General features: G+C 38.7%; 1 protein-coding gene across 4 annotated transcripts in view; it reads right to left on the reverse strand.

The window, feature by feature from the left end:
• Nucleotides 1-429: 429 nt before the first annotated feature.
• GULP1 (GULP PTB domain containing engulfment adaptor 1) overlaps nucleotides 430-26,677 on the reverse strand; it is a 142,936-nt gene continuing 116,688 nt past the window's right edge. For 3 of the 4 annotated variants that reach the window (XM_041403210.1, XM_041403209.1, XM_041403211.1), the window contains 4 exons: nucleotides 18,634-18,858; nucleotides 15,682-15,820; nucleotides 8,930-9,024; nucleotides 430-2,468 (listed from right to left, as the gene is read on the reverse strand). In XM_041403210.1, coding sequence (XP_041259144.1) covers nucleotides 2,397-2,468; nucleotides 8,930-9,024; nucleotides 15,682-15,820; nucleotides 18,634-18,858 — 531 coding nt within the window. In that variant the 3' untranslated portion in view covers nucleotides 430-2,396. The remainder of the gene's footprint in view (nucleotides 2,469-8,929; nucleotides 9,025-15,681; nucleotides 15,821-18,633; nucleotides 18,859-26,677) is intronic. The other variant, XM_041403212.1, reaches the window with a different exon arrangement.

Raw genomic sequence — 26,677 nt, forward strand, 5'->3', positions numbered from 1 at the left:
CCTGGGTTACAGAGATTGTTTTCTAAGGCTCAGAAAAACTTCAATTATTATCCTTCCCTCCTTAAACAGTCAGTCAGCAGCCAAATATATTGAGTAGAGAAGTATGGAGGGAAAAAAAGGCAAAAAGAACAGTCAGTTAAATCCAGGAAGCACTGCAGAGAGAGTTACTCCCTAACTGTCAGTATTATACAGCTGCATTTAGAACAAGATTTTCCTCTGCTGATTGCAGATTAGCCCAAACTCAGTAATAAAAGGGATTGGAGTCTTCTACCCTTGGATCTTGGATCAGATCCTTTCCAAACAAGACTTTTGACCCATTCCAGCACTAAACCCTCTTTTGTGGCAGATCCAGCCCAATATTTAAGCACCAGCCCACCCTACCTTCCAGCTGGGTATTTTAGTGAATGAATACTGTGTTCTGGGAGGCAATTTATTTAAAAACATTTATTTTAGGCAAAATTAAACAGACATTTGAGATTACATAGAAATACAGTTTCCAATTGGATCACATAAAAATTAAAAATGCACTGCTGTGTTGATTTAAGTATTTTTGTATGTATTGACCAGGTATATAAGATTTAACCATGCCATTTGCAGTCAACTATCATAAAAATCAGTAACGAAAAAGGTTCCTTAAAATGTGCAAATATTATCTTAGTGTTACCATTGATAATAAATGACCACTAAATAGATGCTTATTATGTAAAGCTTTTTAAAGTACAATAAAAATACAAATTCTATTTGTTAAAAAAGGCCATTGCTATGGCTACTAAACATCCTCATTATACAAATTCGAAAATACTATATGACAAACAAAATTATAAAGACTTTTCTTTATGAAACATATACTATTCTATTTGTTAGTGATTTCATATATTTTTTAATATATATTTCTCTATAATACTCTACATGAATGATGAGCTCAGAATGAGAGAGAGGAAGACAAATGTAATGGAGGGTGTTAAGGCCCCAATTCAGCAAGGTACCTGAGGATGTGTCAAAGCCAGCAAAGGAATAATCCCATTCTTTTAGAGGACTCCAAAGGCACATGCACAAGTACTTTGTTGAACAAGGCATAAAAATACTCGTGATGAAATTGAAAAATATGGTTTTGGTGTAAACTGTGACTGTTAAGGACAAAACTATAAATGTCAGCAAAAACCCTCTCATTAAAAATAATCTGAAAATTTTGGGGCAGGGGAGGTTTCCACATTTGTATGTTTTGAAGGGAAATTACTAGAGGTTGGAAAGTTTTTGAATTGAACTCATGACGATAATTTTCTGAGATAGGTTTAAGATGGTGTTTTATTGCTTATGAGAAAGATTAATGAAGAGTATGCATAGACATGTCAGCATTCATTTCACCAGCAGCTGAGAATTTTGGTGTGCAGGTATTTCTGTAACATGAACAACCAGTGGGTACAAAGGGCTTACTTATAGTTGTTTCTCTGCAGAAAGCCTCAAAATTAAAGGCATGGAACACTAAAGAAGAGAGTAAAAGAATTATACTCAACAGAGCCTGGCTATAAACACTCAGGTGTTGAAAGTAATTACAGAAGTGAGCCCAGTGCCTGCTTATACACAAAATTACGTAAGTTCCTAAGTAAATGCAGGACCATAATCTTCCTTTTAAGTTATGGCTAGCATGTAATGGACTCCAAGGTACATACTTTACACTTCAGCTATAAAATATCAAAACAAAGGGCAGTTGCTTTGCCATCCTGCAATTTAGCAGTTCTTCTAGGCTCATTAAGCACTAATTAGCAGACTAATAACTTGTTAGTTTCTAAAACATGAAGGAAGGACCTAAAATCTGGATTGTATAAACCAATACAACATATGTACAGGATAGTAACCACACACAGTGATGGAAATCAATCACACTGCATCCAGATTTACTTTTGAAGCATCTAGTAATGGTTAGTATTTTATGCTTTTCTCACTGCAAATTGAATTTTTTGTAGCAGATATTAATAATTTTACTGCTTGGATATTAAATAATACCTTAAAAGCATAATTTCAAAATGCTGCCAGGTAAAGTATTATGTAGAATTCATGCCTGCACATTTGCAGAGAGAGACAGAGAGAGAGGTATGAGTGACCTTTCTGAAGAACTTCTCCAAGCTAATAGTCATAAAGCATAGTAAATTCGGGCCAAAATGTGACAGAAAGAAATACAACAGCGTAATTTAATCCATAATCCATAAACAAATACAACTTTTTACATTTGTACAGGGAAAGACTGGAAATAAGTTGAATTTTTACAGAAGCAAGCCTCACAAGAGTTTACAAGTTGAAAAAAGCAATTTTTGGCACATGGATAGTATCTGTGAGTACGTGTTCAGAAATAAAAAAAAAACCCACTGTGGAGGAAATTCACATTGACTTTCTTGGCATCAGCACCTGCTGTCTAGTGGGTCAAGACAAAATACTGTGCCTTCAAGAGTTAATCCCATTTTGAACCCCTCCTGCAATGAAACAAGACATCATTAGTAAAGAGGCAAGTGAGTTCTGGAGGATTACATTCTTCTTGTAAAAACATTTAAATCCAAGCATATCTTTAGGCAGACAAACTGCAATGATACTTCAGCCTGAATTCACAAATATTTACATTATTTGGTCAGCCACTTTTTAGTAAGTCTTAGTGGTTAACTCATAAAAGATGTGCACCATACAACAGCATAGCTACAGCATGTACATAAAGTGAAGAAAATATTATAGAACAAAAATATTCAATATTGTACATAGGTTGACAGAAGTCCAAACAAGTCTGACTTGCACCATGTTGTTCCTGAGTAAAATTCAAGAAGATTTATATTGAAAAATGCAGGTATGACATGGACATTGTTACTGATACGAGGTGTCTCCTGTGTTCTGTGGTGCTGTAAGAGCAGTCCAACAAAAAGTGCTGACCACCCCACCTCAGAGGGCTGCTCTGAATTGCTCCCAGTGCAGTTAAATTGACAGGGCTTTACTGCCCACTGCCATCTGAGCTTAACGAAAAAGGCAAATAAAATCATACTTGCTCAACTGCAAATGAAAAAACTGCATTTTAAAGGCATGTAACTCAGTAAAATAAAACTCAGTGGTATTTTGAAAGTGCAGTGAGTTGCTTTGAAATTTCAGACCAAAATTCCTGAGTTTGCTCACATTCATTTTATTAATAGAAACACAAAAAAGATTATAAGCTGCATGCTACCACCTCCTCTATGGAAAAGAAATTCATTATACAAGTACTTATTTTTTGGTATACTTTCATAGATGTTTGGCTTGCCAAATGTACTTCATTCACATCAGTCCTAAAGTAACAACTGCACTTTTAATACAGGAAAACCACCCTTATTTTCATTTCTCTTTTTGCATTAAAAGAAGCTGAATAACTGTGGCTTGAACCTCAAAAGTCACCTTGAAGGCAAGAAAATTTCAGTCTGCTGGGTGAAAGTACTTTGAAGGTTTAAGCAATTGGAAACGGGGCTCTGACTGGAAATGCCATGAGAACATCAACTCCAGTGGCAGCAGTCACAGTGCTCTGTTCAGTGAGAGTGCTGATTGTGTGCTATGAAATCAGTAACAGGTCCTTTCATCAAGAAAATATCTTGTAAATAAGATAAATCTTTTTGTAAAACTATGTGTGGGGATTAGGCACAAACTCAAGTCTTTCCCTCACATGCACAGCAGTACCTCAAGACCATACCTTTTGGGTTTAGAAGATAAATCCCATGTCAAACCAGCTTAATTTCAAACAAATTCAAGTAACAGGCTAACACTTGAAAAGTGTAAGAATATCTAATAACCCTGCCAGCTACTGCTATCAGGAGAATAATGTGGAAAAAGAGAACAAACCTCCTGGCAATAGTTACTAAATGGTCTGAGAATTTCCAAGTAAAAGCTGCATTTTCCTAAAGGCAGATCTATACCACGAGATGCTGAGCAAGTAGCAGCACTGTGGTGTAAACATTCCCCAACTGCGCTACCCACTTTGCTCTACCTGAGTGACAGTGCTGCCAAGGCTCACTAGTGTATTTAAGATTTTTCCCTTTTTTTTCCTCTCTGTATTTTCCAAAGGTTTAAAAGGAAGAACATACAATGCAGAAGATATTTCAAGTGAACAGTACGTGAAATTCCAAGTGGAACACATCCTGTTACAAACAGACAGTGTTCATTTATCCAAAGGGTAAATTAATTGATGTAACTGCAGTCAAAGGAGGACTGCTTACCCAGAAGGAGAATTCAGAGAATTAGTTCTAGGGTCTAATCTTACATTTTAAACCCTGCAGTTACAGTGTGCCTAGGATGCTCACACTCTGAAGTATCTGAAGGCTGTTTCCAGTTTTAAGCTTGTAAAGGGATACAGGAACAATGAATTGTTGTTTCAATCTGAGGATGCTTGATGAGTTCCAACAGCAGAACATCACCAACAACTGGTTTGACAAGGATAGAGACCTTCATCCTGAGGCAGCCAGAGCCTTCACTGAACATCCATCCCATTCCTGTCCACTTTTATTTTTATCTTATATTTACTGTTAAGTTTGCTGGCGTCTTAAGTAGCTTTACTTCCAATGCCATTTCCAGCAAGTGAAGAGCAAATCAGATGATGCATTTTGAAAGTACGCTCATCTCACTGCTCTTACGTTGAGCATGTCAGGTTTTTCCACACAAACTGATATTTTGTCACTTAGCACTTTGCTTGTGTTTGCTATGACTTCACTTAGAACTATTTCCACTTTCTTGAAGAACTTTGGCCTCCTTGGCCTTTCCTTCTGCAGCTTCACTCCAGCCACTTCCCCCCACCCTGTTCAGTCCTTCTCAAGCTGTGATATTTTGCATTTAAAACAATTACATTTCCACATATTTGCAAAGTGATCAATGTTAATCTGTTCAGAAGTTGCTGCTCTTTATGGATCATAATAATTAAAAAAGCTTTTTAACTTTATGACCAAAATGAACTGTCTGTCCTAAAAGAAATCAGTGCTGTGGTTGCCAGGTGCTGTTCCTGAGAACAATAGCTCATGCACCTTCCTGTCTGTAACAGAGACATGGCATTTCCATGATCACTTCTGAGCCACACCAAACCCACGACCATCAATGTCAGATGCTGCACTTTCAAGCAGGCTCAAACTTCCATGACAACCACAAGGCCAAAGAGCCCAAGAGCATAGAGAGGACATCAAAGCAATCCAAGTGGCTAGCTGGGCATTTTTGTCATTAAAAGAACGTAAAATCAAGACTTTTTTCTCTTGGGTATTTAAGTGGAAGACATGAAGTGAATTTTCAGGGAATGCTGAAAAAGGCCACCCTGTGGCACTGGCCAGGAGAGGGAAGAGAAGGGCTATGAAGTGTGCATCCATACTGTGCCTTGTTTTTCTGTGTTCGTGTCCTCCTCAAGGAGCTTTTTTACTTTAGAGGCATTTTTACAAAAGGACTGAGCAGTTTAGCTACTTACTAAGTAATGGTATTGTACTAAGGGATGTGATTGATGCCCTAAAGAGAGGAGCAAAGCTTGTTTCCATTCGAAACAGCTCAGAAACAATCCCTCTTCCAAAACCAGCCTTTTTTTTGGAGTCAAGGATAAAAAGATATGAACTATTCTGGTTAAAACCCGTAAGCAGTACAAGACAAAGAACTTGCACTTTATCAGAAGATAAATTTGCCAGAGTCAATCTTATGGCTCAGAAGTTCACTCACTTATCACTTCACAGTGATTTCCCTCAATGAGCTTAAGTCAGCACAAACCAAACGAAGCAATGACAGATTTACATATCTCTGAGAAGAGCATTTAGAGGGGTGAGCATAACTTATTTGAGATGGAAAGATGCCAAGTCTACTGACTGCTTCAGGGCATGCAGGGAGAATGGCTTGCAGCTCCTGGAAGCTCTCTGATATGAACTACCTTGAGATTTTAATAAATTATAGCAGCTGCTGCTGGTGTGACTCATAATCCAGGGAAACTTCTCCTCACTGCAAGATTTCTGGGAAAGTAGACATTCATTTTATTAACGTCTGGACATAGTCAAAATAAAGATGAAAATATGTTTCAGCATAAGAGTGCAGAGAAACAGGAGGTTGGACAGTCATCAGAGAGAGGCCTGAGCTATAAAAGTCACATCTCAGCAAATGTTTGAGTTTTAAGCTCTCCAAAAAGATCAACAGAGACTGGACTGAGAAATGGAATAGAAAGCTTAACTGTGAAATTTGGATCCTCACAGAAGTTTAAAAATAAGAGTGCTCCCCCAGAGGCCAGGGAAATTTATCCGATCTCATTAAGTTCAGAATGCAGGATACAAAGGAAAAGCACTCACTACTCAAGAGTTTATTCTCCAGTGCCTCTTCTGTGCTGTGCCCTCTTCTCCCACAAAGAAGTTGTTCCCAAAATCACAAGGCCACATCAGAGCAGCTTTTCTGCACACGGGGTGTGTGTGCTGAGGCACCTCACATGTTCCTCACAAGAAACAGGCTAAGAGAGTCTGGATTGGGCTGCTCCAGTCAGGTCGACACATTCTCGCTGTAGGCTGAGCTCTACTCAACACCATGGTGCAGGAAGTTTGTACTTGGAGCTATTTGCTAGGTGTCTGTAAAAAACTTATCTTCACAGATTTAATGGAATACATAACTACAGAAATCCAGGCTGTGCTTCCATAATGCAAAGATAACAAATTCATTCACTGCATTTCAGAAAAGAAGAGAGGCCCACATTTCTCTTCCACGTTTCTCATTGTTGGATTTCCAGAGCATGTTATATGTTCCGTGCTCTCACCTTCCTCAAAGGCTGCGCCTAAGCACAGCTGCTTCTGCTCCTTGAAAAGTTTTAAATCACTATGTCCAAACAAAGACTTGCTCTCAAACGTGGTTGTACTAACACAATCTCTGTACTAAAGGTTTTGCTTAAACCATTTCACTAGTGACAATCTGATAATGACAACTGGAGATTTCACAAGTACACATGGAAAACAAACAGCAGCGAAAACAAATTCTTAGTATTAGCACCTGGCAAGACAGAGTAAAGAAAACAACCATCAGCTGTCCCTAACTTAGAGATTGCAGGCCCCAAAAAACCAAAATGGCCCTGACTCAGAGTTCTATACACAAACCTTAAATCTTGGAATTTTTATACATAAACAAATATACATAAAAATAGAAACACAAGACAAACACATGCACATTTCAATTGTAAATGCTATAAATACCATTATTAAAATATGATATACCAACCATCGCTGACGCTGCGCACCCAGGAAAGCACAAGAAGATAAAAGAGACATTAGGAAAAACATGTTTCAATCTGTATTTTGCACCAATCACACAGTAAAATCACTTCCCACAGTGTTTGCTTTGGCTCAGGCTAGAATATGGGGGTTTTTCATACTCCTGCAGGTGTACACTTATTCTCAGCTGGATCATAAATGTCAAGTTTTGTGCCTACATAAAGGCCGACTAATTAATTTTCAGTGAATAGTTGATATGCTGGGGGGGAGTGCCTTTCTTCACAACAGGACACAGTAACACCCTAATGTTTGGGGGTTTTGTTGTTGATTGGTTGTCTCCTTTTTTTAGATCAAGAGAATACAAACAATGATGGAAGATTTTCATTTCATGACTTCAAACATCTTCAAACATTTACTATTTAATTCCCTGAAGTTTTATGAGGTGACAGCACTCTGTACTGGTATAGGCAAACAATTCCAAATATTGTCAAAATATTACCTGTATAGGAACTCTTAATATGTGACATTTAAATATTGACATACCATTATTAGTGGTAACCACAGTTGCTACAATTTATTTTTCCCTAAAAAAATGGAAATGTTGGTAATATATCAATGGGAGGTGCTGTAAGATTTGGGGTTTGTGTTCAAGGGCTTGGTAACAATGTTATGGCATTCACAAAACACCAGCATGTTGATGGAATTGAAAAGAGGACAGTTTTGGCTTTTAGCTGCTGTTTGAAATTATACAGGGGATCAAGAAGCTAAATTTCTTACTTCACTGTAAGTAGAGTTTGTCAGTGGAACCAACCTGAACTGACAAAGAAAAGAAAATGTACTTAGGAAAATTAAATGGTATTTCAATTTATTTAAACTATTTTAAAAAGTCTCTGCTGCTCTCTAGGCAGGAGACAGGAGCAGAAGGAGCCCGAGAGCAAATGCTCTTGAACTTTGTGGGCTCCTAAGAGACAAGAGGGCTGGAAACCTTGGGAACACTTTCTGCTGAGGAGCCAGGATCCTAGAAATTCAAGTTTCCATTATTTCCAGCCTTTTCTTTTGCTGGCAGGCTGCTTAAAAAATACTAGAGATAAGCTGGCAAGAAACTAGAAGTTTTGAAAGTCTGACTGCAGAGCATCATTTGTTCCAAAACTTGAGGACTTTCTCCTAGAATTGTTTCACAATTGGGTCAATAACTCAATGGACAATGTTGAGTGTTTCAGACTCCACAAACATTTTAGGATAAAAACACAACAGCTCAGAATTCTTGAATCAGTTCTCAAGAGTTTAATTGCTCCAGGGTGCTACAGAGCTGTTTTTAAAGGCAGCAAAAAATTGCCATGGCCTCAGAAGCACCTGTCTGCCTAATGCTGTGAGAAACCAAAGTGATGCCATTGAGGAGGGTACATTGAGATGGCTGATGGTGGGATCTGGAGAGCCCTTGGCTCAGCTCTCTTTTTCAGCTCTCTCAGTCCCTTCCCAGGTAACAGCTCCCAAACCATTTTGGTTACACTGCTGAGAAACCCTTCACTAGTGTAGCTGACTGTCTTGGTACCAGGTAGGGCTCTTGAGGCAAACCCAAACTCCAGCTCAAAGACCAGGAGATAAACTCACAGAAGGAATAGTCAGAAATAGGGGTTTGTGTGTGCATTAGTGTGTGGAACACATTTTCAGAATACAGTAAGCATGTATTTCAAGAATAGGCACACAGCCATCAAAACAGTAGTTACCTGCATCTCATCTAGTTTGGACTGAATGTCTGGAGGGAAATCTCCTGCTCCACAGCTAAAAGGGTCAAAAGGTTCTGCTCCAAAAAGGTCTCTCTCTGAAATGACAGAAAAGTGAGTCACTGGGAGAACAGGTATGGGCTACAACAACAGCGCTCTGGAAAAGCCACCTGACATTTCCTCCTGAGCTGAGCAACAGCACCACCAGACACAACACTCTTTAACCACAACTTTTAACATCCCAGTGTGCAAGCCAGCTCTTGGGCAGTTTCCCAAACCTTAATACTCAAATATTTTTCCAAGAACACCACTGGACTTCTGGTTTAAGCCTCTCTTTATCTTCCTTTAATGCTTGTGCCTTCTCGAGATGCAGTGAGAAGTTGCTGCTTTGGAAGAGGGCATCAGGTACTGACGTGTGCTCTGGAGTCTGTGTGTAGAAGGAGTTTCAAAAATGAAGAGGAAGCAACTGGACATGAGTTGCCAAATTTCATTTCTACATTATGTCAACAACAAATTACTAACCAATTAATCTTCATGTCTCCTGTCTGCCACTCTTCAGGTTAAGGATGTTTCTGTGAGACATGCAAATACTCTTATTCAGGCAAGGCAAGGCCTTTGTTTGATACTGTCCTCAATGAACAACTAGCAGTAATTAAAACTAAAAGCCATCTGAGTTTTAAAATCTTGGAGAAGATCACATTAAGAAAGAAACAGTATTAAAAAAAAAAAAAACAAAAAAAAACCCACCACAACAGTTCCATGAACTGTCATGCTAAAATTCCACTAAATTTGGGTGCGTAAATAGATTGATGGCAAATTTTCACTTTCTTAACACCAAAAGTTTCTCACCTTTTCTTAACTGCAGTTTCCATTCTAGAGGTCAAAGGAAGGGGAATGTTTGGTTTTTTGTTTTTTTTTTTTTTTGTCTGGGTAAGAAGAAACACCTCCAATACAATTGGGTTCCTTTCTGATATTAGACCAGTATAGTTCTTTATATTTGCCTGCTCAAATATTTTTTGCTTTTTCAGGTTTTGGGTGGTTTTCTCTCCTTCTTAGTCATAGATTTTTCTTTCCTACATTTAAAGGTTCCACCTTTAGATACTTTTCCCATCTCACATCGGATTAAACTACAGCAGTTAAAAAAAAATGCTAACCCAACCCCACTGATTGCAGAATTTACAGAAGCAAGTTCCTACAGCCTTGTCACTGGTGAGGAGAAAAGCAGAACCACGGGGACATATCCTCTCTCCTAACTTTCATGGCTGCCTAGCAAGAAACCTGACAGGCACTCTACCTGCTCGAAACAATTTTAGTTTTAGAGCATCACAGTAAGGGGGGCAATAGTAACCCTGAAGTGACTGGACAGTTAAGCACAAAATTCACCCTTAACACCTGAGACCTGGGTGACAATTAGCTGCTGGACCCACTCCCCTCATCGCAGTGTTCCCAGTGCCATTATCAGTGGTGCAGCACCTGCTACAGCTGCACAGCTGTTTTGATTTTGGCATCCTTAGAGGCAGAATTTTACACCTGTGTTCTCTGGGCTCTTCAACAGCTATTGTGCATATCAGTCTGTCAGGGCTTTGCCCTTATCAATTAGGTGTTATCAGGCTGCACAGCAGGCATTTTAAATAACCGGCAACTGCCATCATTTGCTCCCACAATAAAGTACAGAAATTCCCATTATAAAGTACAGAAACTTGAGAAGAACTTGATTGATTACATATTTAAAAAACTGTGGCTAAGCAGCTACAAACTGTCACACGGGACCAGGAGATGGCCCAGATAAAAGAGCCTTATTCCAAGAGTCCACTTGAGCCAAGAAGAAATCCAGTCTTTCCTGGCAAAGGCAGACCACCTGCGTGCAAGAGAGACTTTAACTCGGATAATCTAATGTAAAAATTAGGTTCTCCCTCATCCTTTGCCTCTTTCACAGCCAAAATGGGTCTGCTCCAGTGTAACCAGTGTCCTCAAATGCTCTGATGCTCCTAGCAAATGACCTTCAGATGTGTAGCAGCTCTGACTTGCAATCTAACCTCCACTGGACAAAAAAGTGATTCTGCTCTATAACCCTCAACAGTCTATGGTTCATTATGTAGGTCCATTTTCTTTCCTTTTACCTTGAAAAGGAGCTGACAGCTTTCTCTGTGGTCAGACAACTGAAAGCAGACAGTTCCAACACCAGGGCTTAGCAAACATTATATGGATGTATTTAGGAAAAAACAGTGAAGGACAGAACTCCTGCATGTAATTTGTACTGAATTATGACTTCTGACTATTTTTAAAAGCAAGTATTTTGTACACTATTATGGCTATTATCTCATTCATGCCTTATTATTGGGCTTTTATCAATGAAAGCCCTTTTGAGCTCATTAGCAGGAGAACAGCACAAGCTTTAACTCCTTTAATGTCATTCCTTCCTTTAATTTGAAAGATTTTTGAATTTATACTGTATACAAGGCAGAATTTAAAACCAAACAGAGTGTGACATATTCCAAGTGACAGAGCCTAGTAAGCCCTGCACAGAATCAAATTCAAAATGAAGAAGCATTACCTAGCTGGGTTTCTGTGCAAAGCTATTACTTGGGGAATTATCTCTATCATAACTTGCTATCCATTCCACAACTGCTTTTCTGCATTTAAAGTTTGAATGTTATAAGAGAGGCTGCATTGCTAAGAGTCAGGGAGGGACAAAGTTCCCTCATGGAATATTTTCAGTAGCCCTGTCATCATTTGCCTCCAGAACAAAAACTGAAGAACATGTGTGAAATGGAGAAATGTGCAGATTTCATCTCTGCAGGACTGCACTATTCCTTGGGATATCCATAAGCTTATCCACCAGTGTTCACTCCACTCATGATGGAGGGGGGGCTCCTTTTTAGCACAGATGGGATAAATTTGTAACTTTTTTTTCAGGTCATTTTTATTTGCATGAAAATTAGCTATAACAAGAATATCTTGCCTGGCACACTCCCCAGAATTACTGTAGCATACACAGGCATTTCTTTCTCCAATAAACAGCAACCAGGAAGCCTTTGAAAATTATCCTTTCAAACAGTACAAATAATTTCCCTCCCCTTTCTCATTTCTTTCTGGATGGAAATAAATTCACAGGCTGCAAAATTGACCCAAAAATTCAAAAGAAATGAAATGTTGATGTTTTAGATCCTCAGCTCAAACCACAGGGTAACATGAACAAGTAATAAATTCTGGGACCTGACATTCAGGAGAACAAACACATAATACTGGAGAATAGCAACCTGCACTTTATGATAAATTCAAAATTAGCTATTACTAAGGAAAAATACAAATATTTGGCTTTTCTGCTGCACTTCACATCCCAATCTCTACCTCAGCTCTCATCCAGGCACACAGCTATGCTGATATATGTGTTGCCCAGATAGAGCAGCTGTGATGACAAAAATAAATCACACTGAGAGACAAGCACCCAAAGAAATATTTGGAATGAACTGTGACAGGGAAATCCAGAAAGCCTTTCATTTAGCTGCAGGCTACTCCATATTTTTTTCTTTGGAAATTATTACAGCCATTATTCTGACAAAATAATCTTAAAGATCTGCAGAACAAGAGCACCTCGGAGCAGATTTCTGCATCTGCCCGTTGTGACCTTGGATTGTCCATGATGCATTTGTGTGAAATAGATATTAAAAAACTCAACAGAGGATAATCCTCTACAGTTCTTTTCTGAGATATGAAAATAATGCTGTGCCAAAAAGAAACATAAGTTAATTCCTCCTTCAATGAAATAAAATTAATTACCTAATTCTGACCATTCAGATAACCTTAGAAGAACATTTACAACTCCTTACTCCATGAGGAAGTACCGGCATGCAATCACTAGCATGGCATTTTTGGTTGCATTTCCCTATGTTACAATCATTACCCAAAGAGTCAGCGTGCATTCGACCAATCTGCAACCTCCTGTACAAAAATTATGCCATTTTCTCCTTTAAATAGGTAAACCCCATTTGTTTGCTATTGCTGATATAGCCAGTAGTGAGCAGACATTTGCTGAGTAGCCCTGTTGGAACATTGCTGAATATGAACTCAAAATCTCAAAATTTAATTCATTTTTTAAAGCCTAAAAGCTCTCTTTAAAAAAAAAAAAAAAAAAAAAAAAAAAAAAGTTAAAAAGGTCACAGTTCTGGTCTAGTATTAAAAGGTGGGGTATCTTAAACTACATGCTGTGAGCTTGGCAAAGCCAGAGGTACCATTTATCACTCCACAATTGTTTTTTGTGTGAAATTACCAAGGGAAGAACTAACTGGTGAGAAAAATTCTAACACTGGGCATGTGTCATTATGGGAAGCTGAACTGCCATTCTGACCCAGTAATCACCTATGGAACTATTCCTTGGAGAAATGCAAAGTGCTTGGTATTGTTGCAGGTGCCCAGGCCTTTCTGGGTTATTTTTGGCTGGTTTCTCAAACTGGCCAGTGGATGAGTGAGATGAACTTTGGCTTTTAAAAGCACATTTTGCTTGAGCAGCACAAGTGCCCTCCCTGGGTTACGGGCCCCACTTAAGCAAAAGGAATAAATGAGGTAATACTAACAAATAGATGGCAAACCCTCATTATTCTCCTTCTTTACTACTGAATGTGAGATAGGTGAAAGTTACAAAATTATAAAATCCAACAAAATCACCCTGTAATTTCACCAAATCAGCTCTGCTTGAGTGCAGTGATAAAGAAAGCAGAGGCAGGAAGAGAAAAAGGTGATCTCAGAAAATGGAGACTCCAAACTTTGGCTCCTTTTGGTTGCCAGCCCTCTGACTTGTACTGGAGAAAGAAATGCCAGCTTGCTGGTACTGGCAGCAGTGACACCACAAACAGTGCATTATTGCACATTGCTACAGTAAGGGGACATTGCACAGCCTGAACGAGCTTATGGGAGTTCAACTTTCTCATTTGGGACAGTAAAGCCCTTGTTTGATGAGAAAATATTCCTCTCCTGTTTCACTGACACTCTGAAACATGCCAAAAAGCATTAATAGCTGATGAAGACAGTAATTTTCAACACAGAGCACCATGACACAGACTGAAAGAGCAGAGATCAAAAGTATAAAGACCATGATAGGCTTTGGAACCTCTCTCTGAAGTGATATCTCTGAACTACATCATCTCAGCTGAAGGCAAATCTGTGAAGTGTAGAAGCAGCAAATATTTTAAACAATAGATATCACTGTTATTAAGAAACTTTTTTTTTTTTTTAATATTACAAAACCCGCTGCCTAAACAATTACAAATCCCTCATAGCTGGAATTTTCAAGATCCCTCAAGATCCTTCAATATCTGAGTGTGGCTCTCACAAGATTTCTATGGAACTGGGCCACAATTTCAATGGAACTGATGTAGGACAATAGATAAAAAATAAAATCTTGACCTATAATTCAATTCAAGTTCAGTTGCCATTCTTGAAGGTGTAAATGTACATTTAGATCTATTTTATGGCATTGCCTGTAGTTTCAGAGAAGCAATCTTTAAATTATTTATTGCAACGACATAATTCTCTCAATAGAGCAGATCTATTCTAATATTCTATTAGAATATTCAAGTATTCTTTTAAATTATATGAAAATAGTTACTACTATTTTCATATAATTTAAAATATAGCTATGAGTATAATTGACAGATGTAAAATTCTGTCAGTATACTTTCTGAGAATCCTACAGAAATTAATTAATAACTTTAACATATTCTCTTTAAAAAACCCAGGGTTCCTTATTGAATTAAGAGTCTGAACATTTACTTTTTCTTTAGAAGGTGGCAGACATTCTGAGCAATGGAACCAAACAGTGCATCACACATGGGCTCAGGGAGGGAAGACATTCACTGACTGAAGTTACAAAATGTGTTTTTCTTTTTGTGCACAGCTCCCATTCACAGCTGAAAATTTTACATCCTAGAGGCATGCCCCAAAGCAGCACAATCTCCTCAAATGTGTTCCATATGATGGCAGGCAACAACATTCATGTCCCTTATCCACTCTAAAATAGGCGTGAAGGAAGATACAAACACAGACCCATATTTCCACAATCTCTAACATCACTGGTGCATGCCCCACTCTTCTCTCCCTCAAAGCATTTCCAAAGCTTTTAAAAAGACTTTCTGGACTCCAAAAAGATTTCCAATGAATTCAAGGACCTTACCCTAGGTGCTTTTGACCCTTTGCAAAATAAAATTGCTGTTGTTGATAACCTTCTGAAGACCTTTTAGGAATGGTTGGAGATCTGAAGAGGTTCACCAACTACAGCCAAACAAAGCTGTGCATGATATGAAAAGTAGTGTTGAAAACAGCATTCCAGGTCTCCTTGAGGGGTTTCTTCAGCTCTCCCTTGAGCATCACCATCACCATACTTACTCCACCTGCTGCCTTCCCCAGAAATGCAGGCTCTAGGTGCTAGAACCGTGGCTTGGCAAGGAAAGAATTAACAGGAAGTAAAAGTATTCCTTGAAGTACAGAAAAGAGACTGTAAAAGAAAAGCCAAGTTAAAACCCCCAACCCAACTCCTTCCAAGTGTATATGTCACAGTTTCACAGTAAGGTTGTTTATAATGCAACTTGGCAGCAACATCAAGGACGTTGGGAGGACGGTATAAAGATGAAACGGCATCAGTGAATGTGATTTACAAAAACTGCATTTGGCTTTTCATGCAAAACGTACGTAAAACTTTAAAGATGCTTTATGAAAAAAATAATGTAAGCAAAAAGTATGTCAGTTGTTACAAAACTTACTGATCTCTGTAGATCTACTGGGTACTGGAGGAGGCTGTGTACCATTGCGAGTAGGTGTTGTTGACTGAGGGGATATGGGAGAAAAGGGAACCATATCAAAGATGTCAGTGGAGGGTGATTTAGGTGTCACACTGCCTGCCTACAATAAGGACAATAAATATTAGGGAAATGTTTCACACGAAAAAGATCACAATACTGAATTCTTCAGCATGCAGATAAGAGTCACATTTTGAAAAGAAAACTTAAAAACAACCATCAGCATGCAAACCCCAGCTACTAACACCAAGCAAATGGCATTTGCAGTACAGACTCTGACACATGCTAACACCCCCCAGTACAAAAGCAGCATTGTAATTTTTCCATTTTCAGTGGAAAATGTACCCCCGGTACACCTGACACAGCTGTGACAAGCAGCTCTCTTGCAAACATATGAGCACAGACACCTTCATGAGACCCAGCTGAGGTAACATGGCAACAACAGTGTGCTCTGCTCTGGACAGCACAGAACCAAGTTCAAACATTCAACCCCAGTGTTTTCGGTTTACTTTCTTCTTTACATGATCTCTTATTTGGCAGCTTAGAAAAACTGGTATGATAAAAACTTAAATGTGTTTTTTCCACAAGTAATAATCTAGACATGATATACCAAATATTAATATCCAAAATAAACCTGTTGTCCTCGAAGGTAAAAGTGAAGAGATTTCATTCAAAAGGCACTGGAATTTGGAAGGGTTAAAAAAAAAAATACTGGGCAAGCAAGAAACCCCAAACCCACCAATTACTATAGTTCTACAGCCATATTTGGTTTTGAATGGTTCATTCCTCCTGCCACCAGTCCACTACTTCAGGGCACAAGTGAGGCACAGTCAAGTTAAAATATACTGAACACTGAAGACAGAGAATGAAATAGATTAAAACTGAGACTGACAAGCTGAAGGCATGACTAGTTTGCATGTTCATGTTATTGCTGAGACAATATATAAACCCCCACACCCTGGGTATTAGGAAGGCCAGCCAGGAACAGCAGGAGCCTGCAGCTTTGAAACAAGATTCAGTTTGCACAAACTATCCATGCAGGAATTTTGAAGCACAAGTTAAATTAGTCACATGGATCCTCTAATTCAGAATACACAAATATGATAACCTGGCAAGCAGGTAGTCCTTAGCACTGCTTGTCCATGAGAGTGCCATGGATAAACCCTTATTTTGGAATGCTGCTTTCTTCAGTGCCTGTGCTGCAGACCTGCAGCTGCCCTGGGACACTCACATCACAGATCCCTAAGCCAAGTCTACAGGTGGCCCTGAACCATGCCTATTTCTCTCTGGAAGTTCTCTGCACTGGCTGCTGAGAAGCAACATTGAGCCACAGCCTTCCTCTGAATGCACTGTTAAAAGAGGAAAAAAACACAGGGCTCTCGAGTCCTACATGTCCTATTTCTTGGAACTTCTGTGATTCTTAGGAGTTTTAAATTTATATTTTAAATTTGGATTAATATTTTAAAATTGGATTAAGAGAGTCTGTAACTGTTCAATATCTAAAACAACCTGGGGTATTTCTTCCCAGATATACAGAAGCAGAGCAAGAAAAAAAAATCTAGATTTTACGTGCTGCTTTTATTTTTCGCCTTTTAAATAAAAATATTTTCTCAGTCATTGCTACTCCCAATCATCCATAGGTGAATCAACTTCATAAAAAACAGTTTTCAAGATCCAGAACTGTTACTGTCCTCAACATGAGTTACTATTGGGGTTCCAAAGATCATGTGTTGTGAAAAGATTTCAGTGCAGAGTTCAGACACCACAGGCTCCTGTTAGTGTCCATGGCCCTTGCACTAACCCTGCAGAGAACCAGGACAATCTAAGTCTGGCAGAAGGCTGGATGTCATCTGCTCCCACTCCAAGCAGGGCAATGGATGTGCTGGACCCAAAATATATACAATAAAGAAGCACAGCCCTTCCTTCATCCGAAATTGCTCTTATTGTAGACAGGCTTTTGTTGGAATCAGGAAGGTGGGATCAGGTTTGAGGCATAAATAAATGCTTACATCAACCTCCATTTCCACCAACCACCCATGGGCAATCCTAGAATGACCTGGAGATCACATTGCTAATGGAGAATCTTATTATTTGCTACATGATTATGGCTATCTAGAAGACAGATAAACAGCACTTACATTTAGTTATAAATGTGCCTTTTAGGCAAAAAAAGAAAACCCAAACTTCAGACTCATTTCCCAGTTACATTCAATTTTGTTGAAGTCACTTACTGGCCATTTTGATTCTACTGATATGGTTTCATTAAAACTGTAAGGTAATTAAGAAATGTGTATTTTGAATACATATGAGCACAAGAAGCATTTTTATTTAGTGAACACATGCAGAAAGCCAGGATGGTCGCTAAATAAAGCCAAATATTACTTGCAAATGGAAGAAAAGTTGAGGGTATAAGCACATGAATATGAAAAAGGAGGCAATATGCCCATTTCATATTTGAGAATAATTTTCAACCTTCATTTTGCACAGTTTTTATAAAGTATTCTAAAAGCTATTTAATGACTCATTGCTTTTCTATTAATTCCTGGGGAGAAGAAGCCCTTGCAGTTGGACCTTTAGAATTGTTTTGAATTGCTATTCTTCATATAAAAAATTTAACAAAAGATTGACAGACAACAGAGATCATTAATTAATGGACTAATTTAAACATGTTGGAAAAGTAAGAATTTATGTTTTGGTGATGGGAAAGAAAAAGCTCTGCAGAAATAAGAGCAATTCTTCACAAATTCCATATTTTAAGAGTACCCCTAGAGAACCTAAGATTCATCCACCCTATCCTTTAGCCACTGTACAAAATGCACATTTTTAATACAAGTTAATATACAACAGAGAACAAAAAAAAAAAAAAGCCAAAAATAAACGACTAAAACTGAAAAAGCTTTTGCACAGCAAGATTACACGAGGTCTTGGGCAGCTGTATTCACTGGCAGGCTTTGGAAGACCACTTTTTGAAGGTGGTGGTATTAACAATCCAGGTGGTAGTCTAGAGTCAGGAGAACTCCTAGGAGTAAGCGTAATGGAAGAGATATCTAAACAAGGAGGTGAATCCTCATTGTTACACCAGAAAAAGGTAGAGGGTCTTTGAAACATATGTTCATCATTATCACACTTTATGTGCAGCAGCTGAAAAGGAATCACAGAAAGAGAAAACATTCTGAGGAACAGAACGTGGTAATGTCAGGGAAAGAAGAAAAAAAGAAACACATTTTATATTTCAAAAAAGCTTGTCAGCAACTTGCTGTTCAGTGCTATAGTTACAAGATACAGAACTTGAAATTACTTCAATAAAATATAAGGATATGCCACATTAAGAGGTAACCCAGTACCAACTGGAGCAAAGACAACTTGATCCTTGATCATTGCACTGAATAAAAGGAATTCAGTCATCTTTCTAATAGTGTGTGTGTGTGAGATGCTAAGAAATGTCTAAATCCAATGAGGTATCAGCAATCTCTCACATCTGCACTTGTAAATTCGCAGCAGGCACAAGTCTGGGGAGAAGAGTTACTGTGCTGGTTAATGCACAGGTCAGGCTTTTCTCTAACTGATTGAGGAAAAATCTACCATTTATATCCCACCAATGCTGAAAGAACCGCTCATTATTGAACTAAAATCTTCAGAGGACAGATTAATCTTTGGATCTTAACAGAAGGGAATGCACAACTGTGCAGAAAGTTCTTCTTGGCCATGGCCAAGAGTTCCACATGGAGAAGGCAGAAATTGCACATGGGCTGCAGGTGTCCTGCCTAAACCCTAAACCCAGTCCTGCTTAAACCCCTGTGACTGGCCCAGGCTGAGGCAGTGGCAGATGAGTGCATCAAGAATTCTGAAGCTTGGTTTGCTCCCCTTGCAGTGTTACACAATAGATATATCATGATTATTTCATCAGAAGTTTGCATAACTTAGTAGAGCAGGATTCAATCATTTAAACAAATTTTTTCAGTGTTATGTAGAAAACAAAACATTTCATATCCTTTTAAAATGACTCAGCTTCTTTCTTTACAGATTAACTGGCTAAGGTGACTAAAGTTGCAACAATGCCATACTTGAGAATATCAAAATAACACACAAAATTCCCTACTCAAAACATGCAACTCAGCATTAAAGAATAAAAAACTTTTCACCCCAACTTCAAAAATTTCCATACTGGAATTGTGAAATGGAGGGTTTGGAATGGTAATCAACAAAAAGAAATAAAAAAAAACTACATGAGAGAATTTTGATTATTATTTCAAGAATATCACCAGACTACAGGTATAAGAGTTGCAGTGCTACTGTGTATTACTGCCATGGAATCCTTGCTGCTACACAACTATGGGAAAAAAACCCAGGCCTCAGAAAAATAAACGTCAAAAAGACTAAACACAGTGTAATTGAGAAGGCCAAATACTCCCCTGAAATGCAAAACAGCAAAGGATAAGTAATTTTCATAAGAAGGCATGGATGTCACATGAAAAAAATCATACAGAAAGCAGCACGACGCACATAGGACACCAAGCAGCAAAGCCATGAGGATACTGAACATATATCAAATCCAGGCAATGGAAAAATTCAATACAAAACCAGAACACGCAGCCCTGGTGTCATCTGAGCCCTGAACTGGAGCAGTCCCAGGTCTCACAGTGACCCTTCGGACACCACACACCCTATGGGGTGGTGAGCTTCCTACCACAGTTTTGGGAACGCACCTGCTCAGGAAATGCATTTTCCCTGGGAATTCTTCATTTGCAGAGCAGCACAGAACCCATCAGGTGCTGGGAGTGCTGCTCTGTGTCTCATCCCAGGATCCAGAAGGACCTGCAAGGCTGATGGGCTTTCTGCTCACAGCCCTCTGGAGCCAAGTAGCCCAGAGATACCACAGGGGCAGCATGGAAGTGTATTCAACAATGGAAAACAGGGAATGTCACCAAATGCACAAAGTGCAGGGGGAGAAAGGCAAAGACCCTTATTCTAAAGAATACAACCTGAAAAGGGTGTAGTTTTTGAAAATTAATACTCTTACACTGAATTATAAAGGAAGAAAATATAGTAAAAATAATTAAATTGTCATTTTATACAGCAACTGTGCTTTGTCTGAGGTGCCCACTCAGAGCTGCAGTAATAGTGGCATTGATAAAATGTGTTCCAATTTGGGCCTCATTCCACTAACATAAGAAAATGACAAGAAATGATATTTCATGAAATTATCATACTAGTTCAGTGGACTTGGTCTCTCTTATGGTCAGATGTAACTACACGCCAGCAAAAGATTTATTTTTGACTCATTCTGCTGAGAAAGGTGATGAAGATGCACTCCTGTGCTGCATCATATCAGAAAATGTAATGTGATTGTGGTTTTATTAATCAGGAAATTACTTCAAAATTGTTTCTTTTTACAAGGTGTCTCTAGACATGATTGCAATCTCTGTGTCACACCCACATAGCAATCACTTAAGTGTGAATTAGAATAAGTTAGAAAATAGTTTTGCTGCTTAGAACATTCAAATTGGTAATATACAGAACCACCACAGCAGGAAACTGCAGCAACATGCCAGGGAATTGCGAGCAACCTTGAACTGAAAATTATGCATTTAGTCAAGAACCTGGTCATTTCCTGAGATTTGGGACTACTAAGAACACTCACTCATCCATAATTTACTAGTTCATAAAATACTGTATGAGCATTAGCAGTCCCATTAATTAACTGCTACATCTTCAGTTCATTTAGTACTTTTTCAGTGACATGAAATCTGCCATAGGGAATTTCAAATCCATTTTCTTTAACATTATAAATGCAACAGAATTTTATACCCTCAGGAAGAAGTGCTCAAACAACTCAACACAGAATATTATAAATCTAAACAAGCTGAAGACAGGCAAAAAACCCAAAAAAACCCACGTGCATTTTCCCACTTGGCAATCTTGGTGGAAACAAGAACCAAGTGATATGCATAAACACATTCCAAAATGGTTTTTGAAATCTGCATACAGTTTCAATGTCCGTCTTGGGGGTTTTCCCATGAGTGTGGTAAAACTTTCCAGTGAGGAAAGCTTTTTCACTGAGGCAGGTGGCCTATGCCTCTAGGTCACAACAAAACCTTGGAGCAAAGGGCTAATCCATCAGTGTCTTTAATGCTCTGCCTAAAACTGAAAGGGTTTTGCACCATCTCCATGAAGGAGTATGTATTCCACGCTGCTTCTTTGGCAATATTTATGGTGCATGGAAGAACACTGATCCCTCTGGGCTGCTTCTCCCAGCATCTCTTCCTGCTGCCCTCCAGTTCAGCTTCCCCACATTTCAGTGCTCTCAGGGAGCCCTGGCAGCTTTGGGCAGCACTGGCAATGGGAACAGCAGCAAGAAAGACACGATGTGAGCCCACTGTGCCAGGGCTCTGCTGGGCTCTGGAGGCTGCAGTTACACACAGCAGCAGCATCCGAAGCCTCCTGGGGACACAAACTGCAGCACTGTCCCCACAGGCAAACAACAGGATGAGAACCCGATGGTCCTCACATAATCAAGACCAAATGCAAAAAAAATCAGTGATTAAAGCATTGCCAAGCCACTGCAACAGATGAGAAGTAAACAACAGATACACAAGTCACAGAAACTTTAGTAGTGCGTGCATAGGAGTGAGACAAAAGAAACATTCCATGCCAACATTTCCCATGGCACATGGAAGCGCAGCTCCAGAGGCAAACTAAGGAAACTCTTAGTTTGGGATTGCATGTCCTCGACAGAGCTACTCAGGACACCAAAAAAAAGTGATAGTTCCTGTTGCATAACACTTCTGCATTGGCAAACACACTCATCTGAGGGACTAACTTCTCAAAGTTCTAGGAGGACTGCTCAAAACCATCGACCCGAATGCAGAAAGCATGATCACTAAGCAGTTTATTATTTACTGAATGTGCTGAGCAAATGTAAAATCTAATTAGCTACAATATCCTGAGAGAAAAAGCGTGAAGATTGATAATTTGATGTGCAACTTTCACAATATACTTTATGCAAAAGTATTTCATTATACAATCCAGTTTCCTCTCTTTCATTTCCAACTATGATCTCATTGCCTTAATGGCTTCTTTTATAGGTTGAGAAAGAAATTTTATTTTTCCCACAGAGTTTATGAACTGACAGAAAAAAACACCTAAATTAGACTGATGTTGATTTGGCCATATGGCTAGATTTAGAGCAGCTACAGAAAAATTTTCATAGTGATACAAATTAGCAAGCAAGGAGAGAACCCTGAAAAGCAGAACTTGATTGCTGTCAATGCTTTTCACCCTTTTAAACACTGCAAAAATGCCAAGGGTAGGTAATCGTATTATTCTCACATGTATTTTGCACCCATTTCACTCTGTCAGTATTATTTTAAAATATGTCCTCAAATAAACCCTTAGTTGGCCTGCAAAAAAACTGAAATTCATGCAAGATTCGTCAGAAAAGCAGTTTTAAACTGAATTTCCCTTTGTACATCCCAATCAAGCCTTTAACTTGTACTACTTATAAACTGGACAGAAAAAAGTAATCCCTAAATTTTTAAATTATTACTACTTTCAATTTTCATATGCAAGTGGGATTTTTTTCTGTTTTTGTTTTTGATTTTTTAAATAGAGCAACTGAGGACTCGCTAATAATAAACTCCCTAATACTCCAATTCACTATTATTACCAAAAACATATTTAATTAAAACAATTAGTGACAGATATTTCAGCTGGAAAAATGATCTCTCTTATGAAATTATCAACTCAAAATATTCTTGATTCTATGCTTAAAATGAAGCTTTAAACTTACTTAAAGTAAAATGCACTGCTTGCATTTTTTTCTCTTAGATCATGCATGGATTTCTGGATAGGTCATCAATTTGGACACATTTTGATGTGAAGGATCAGAAAATTAAGGTGTTTTAGTATTATGTTTTGCAAAGAAAGTGTTGAACACTATTACCCAAGAATTCAATATGTGAGCACAGGGCAAACTCCTTTTAGAGAACTGAATCTGTCAGCAAAGCCAAACATTGCAGTCTAGCCTGGCAAATCACATTTTGTCTATAGTTTGTGAAACTACAAAGACAAAATGTTTTAGAAACATTTTAGAAGTAAAAGAGGATCTGAATTTTAAGTATTGATAGCATTACATTTGATCCTGAGCAAGTGGTTTTATCTCATATTTAGCTACAAACCTATTTTCAGTGACAACAGGAAGTTAGAAAAGTTTATTTCAAATGACAGCCTGGATGTATCTGTTTGGAACTGAAACATGCTGAAACAATTTTTTAAATATGCAGTGAACCAGATGCTTAAAACCATACATGTATTAAGTTATCCATCCACAGTTTAAAGGTGCTCTCACATTCTATTTTCTTTAGATACTGAAGTGACAACAGGAAATGTAATCTCTTCCTGATTGTGGGAAAATGATCTGTGAATCAGAAGGCTGAGTTGTCTAAAAGAGTAGAATTGGCTTTTAAAAAAAAAAAGAGACCAAAAAAACCAAGCGACATAAATCAAGGGTCAATGACCTAATACAAAAAAAACCCAAAAAACCCAGGTGCACTTAAAATTTCCTGAATTGTTTTTTCCTTTCTTCATTTAGTTAAAAACTAACAGGAAGACTAATGTGTGCCGAATGATTAATCAAGACACCTCAGAAGCAGGAATAAAGAAATTATAGACTGGCACTGATGCAATGGCACCATGGCTTCCCAGTGACTGCCAGGCGGGAAAGCCATTCTGTCTGGATCAGTATCTCACGAGACAAGGCAAGACAGTGACATCATGTGCTGGCTGTCACAGCAGCGTGTCACACTACAGGTGCAATGAATTCTAAAAGCCCCTAAGCCTCCTCTCCTGGGGATGGAAATCACCCTCCTGACCATTGCCAGCTCTGTGCCTGCTCAGAGCCCCTGGCATCACTGGGATGGCTCTGAGGGAGCAGAGCTCTGAGGGCCGAGCGATGTCAATGTTTCTGCTGCCCTGTTTGTGCCTGCCAGCACAGGCCCCTGCAGCACTCCCTGCTCTGGGCAGGGGATCCTTGTTTAATCCCACTGCTCCTACACCAGCTCCTGACTGCCAGGCGCTGACCAGCAAGGGCTCAGCCAACAACCTGTGTGACAGGGGAGCCACTGGAGCGCATTGCAAACATCGGGAGAGCACAAACAGCATGCAGACAACCAGATGCAAACAGGAAAGCACAAGCTGTGAAAATCTAAGGTACTGTTTAAGCACAAACAGAAGCAACTTTTAACCATCTGTAGCTGGCTTCTGAAACTCAACATTTCTTTACAAACTGCTGTGATGCCAATTAAAGGCATGTGTTCTTTTATCACATTAGGCGTCAAGGATCCAGGCTTCAACTTTCCTTTGACCACTGAACAATCCCTTCCCTAGACCTCACCACGCAGAGGAGCTGGACTGCCAGATAAAGAGCTCCAGCCATAAAAGATTAAAAAATAAAAATAAATCAAAATGCTTGTTATGGGTAAGAAAAGCTTCAGAAAGCTGTTGTATGGCACTGGCATCCCTGCATGATTCAACAGTGTGATAAGAAAAATGCAAGAAAACTTAAAACTTATAGTTAATAAATCTGTTCTAAATCAAAACGATGATTATCTTACTTTCACAGCATATAATACCAAGACTATGTGCATGGAAGAAAGCTTTTCCCATCCACCTAAAAGTGCTTAGAAAGGGGCTCAAACAATGTTTTATTCCCCATGTTGGATATTCAGCTTCACTTAAGCTGTTTTATTTCAGAAAATATAGAGCTGAAAGTTTACTCTGACAACATAATCACAATATAGATCTGTTACCTTACTTTTGAAGACAGAGCAGCAGCAGTACAGATTTTTAGTTTAAATTCAGAAAAAATCTGCAATTATTTAGTTTAAAACTAAAGTGACCTTTTTCATTTCAGTAATCATGGGGAAACAGGGGGAAAGAAATTTTTGCACCACTTCTTTTTTCTGATAGGAATTGAGACTTTGTAGAATCATACTTGAAATTATAATTGATTTGAATGAAAAGAAAAAAAATTATTTTAAAATATAACAGGCAACCAATTGTCTTATTAATTGTTTGTAATTTTGTTCCTTCATACATATTTGTTGCTCACAAGGTACAAAAGGACATAGGTGTCATCACATTCACTGCTATTTCAGACACATTGACTGAAAATCTTTTCATGGACTCAAATATTTTATATTTATATGAATGATAATAATTTTATATTTAATAAATAATATAGAAAATAAATTATATTAATTTTATTTATTAATTTGTATAAAATAAAATATTTATATCTTTTTCTCTGCACTGAAGTCACTTGACAACCTCACCAGCCCATTCCTTCATTCATTCTCAACCTAACAGTTGCACTGACATGGAGTTCCTCCTACAGCAGCACACCTGAGAGCTCTGATTCACCATCTCCAAGAGACCTGGTTTAAAAGGACCTGCTGAAAGCTGCCTCCTGCTGAGGTGCCAAAGTTGATAATGCCTGGTGGGAATACCTGTGGGCCTGGAGTGAGAAAGACTTTTTCCTAAAAATGAGCTTGGTTTTGGTTGGTTGGTTGGTTTTGTTTTAATTTTTGGCTGCACAACTGATGGAAGAATCCTGTAAAAGGAAAGGAGCTTCATCCAGACTCCTGCTTGAAGCAGCATACAATTTGCTGAGGCTGTTGAGGACCACATACATTAAGAAATTTGGTTTATTTTGATAGCTGCCTAAAGCTGTACAGATGGAACACACTTGTGAGAAGAGGGAAGTCATTAGGACCAGTCTGCAGTGCAACCTGCATTTTTGGAGGCCCTGCCTAGGTGTCAGGAAGTGTCAGCCAGCAACTTAAACAAGTTTCTCTCCTGACCACCTACAGGAACTGCAGAGCAGTTGGAATTTCCAGTGAGGAACCTACCCTTGCTCCTCTTTCCCAACCACCCAGCATTGGCTCCCAAGACCTCAGGACTC

Source organism: Onychostruthus taczanowskii, unplaced genomic scaffold (genome assembly GCF_017590055.1).
Source record: "Onychostruthus taczanowskii isolate IOZ18803 unplaced genomic scaffold, ASM1759005v1 scaffold20, whole genome shotgun sequence".
Taxonomy (NCBI): Eukaryota; Metazoa; Chordata; class Aves; order Passeriformes; family Passeridae; genus Onychostruthus; species Onychostruthus taczanowskii.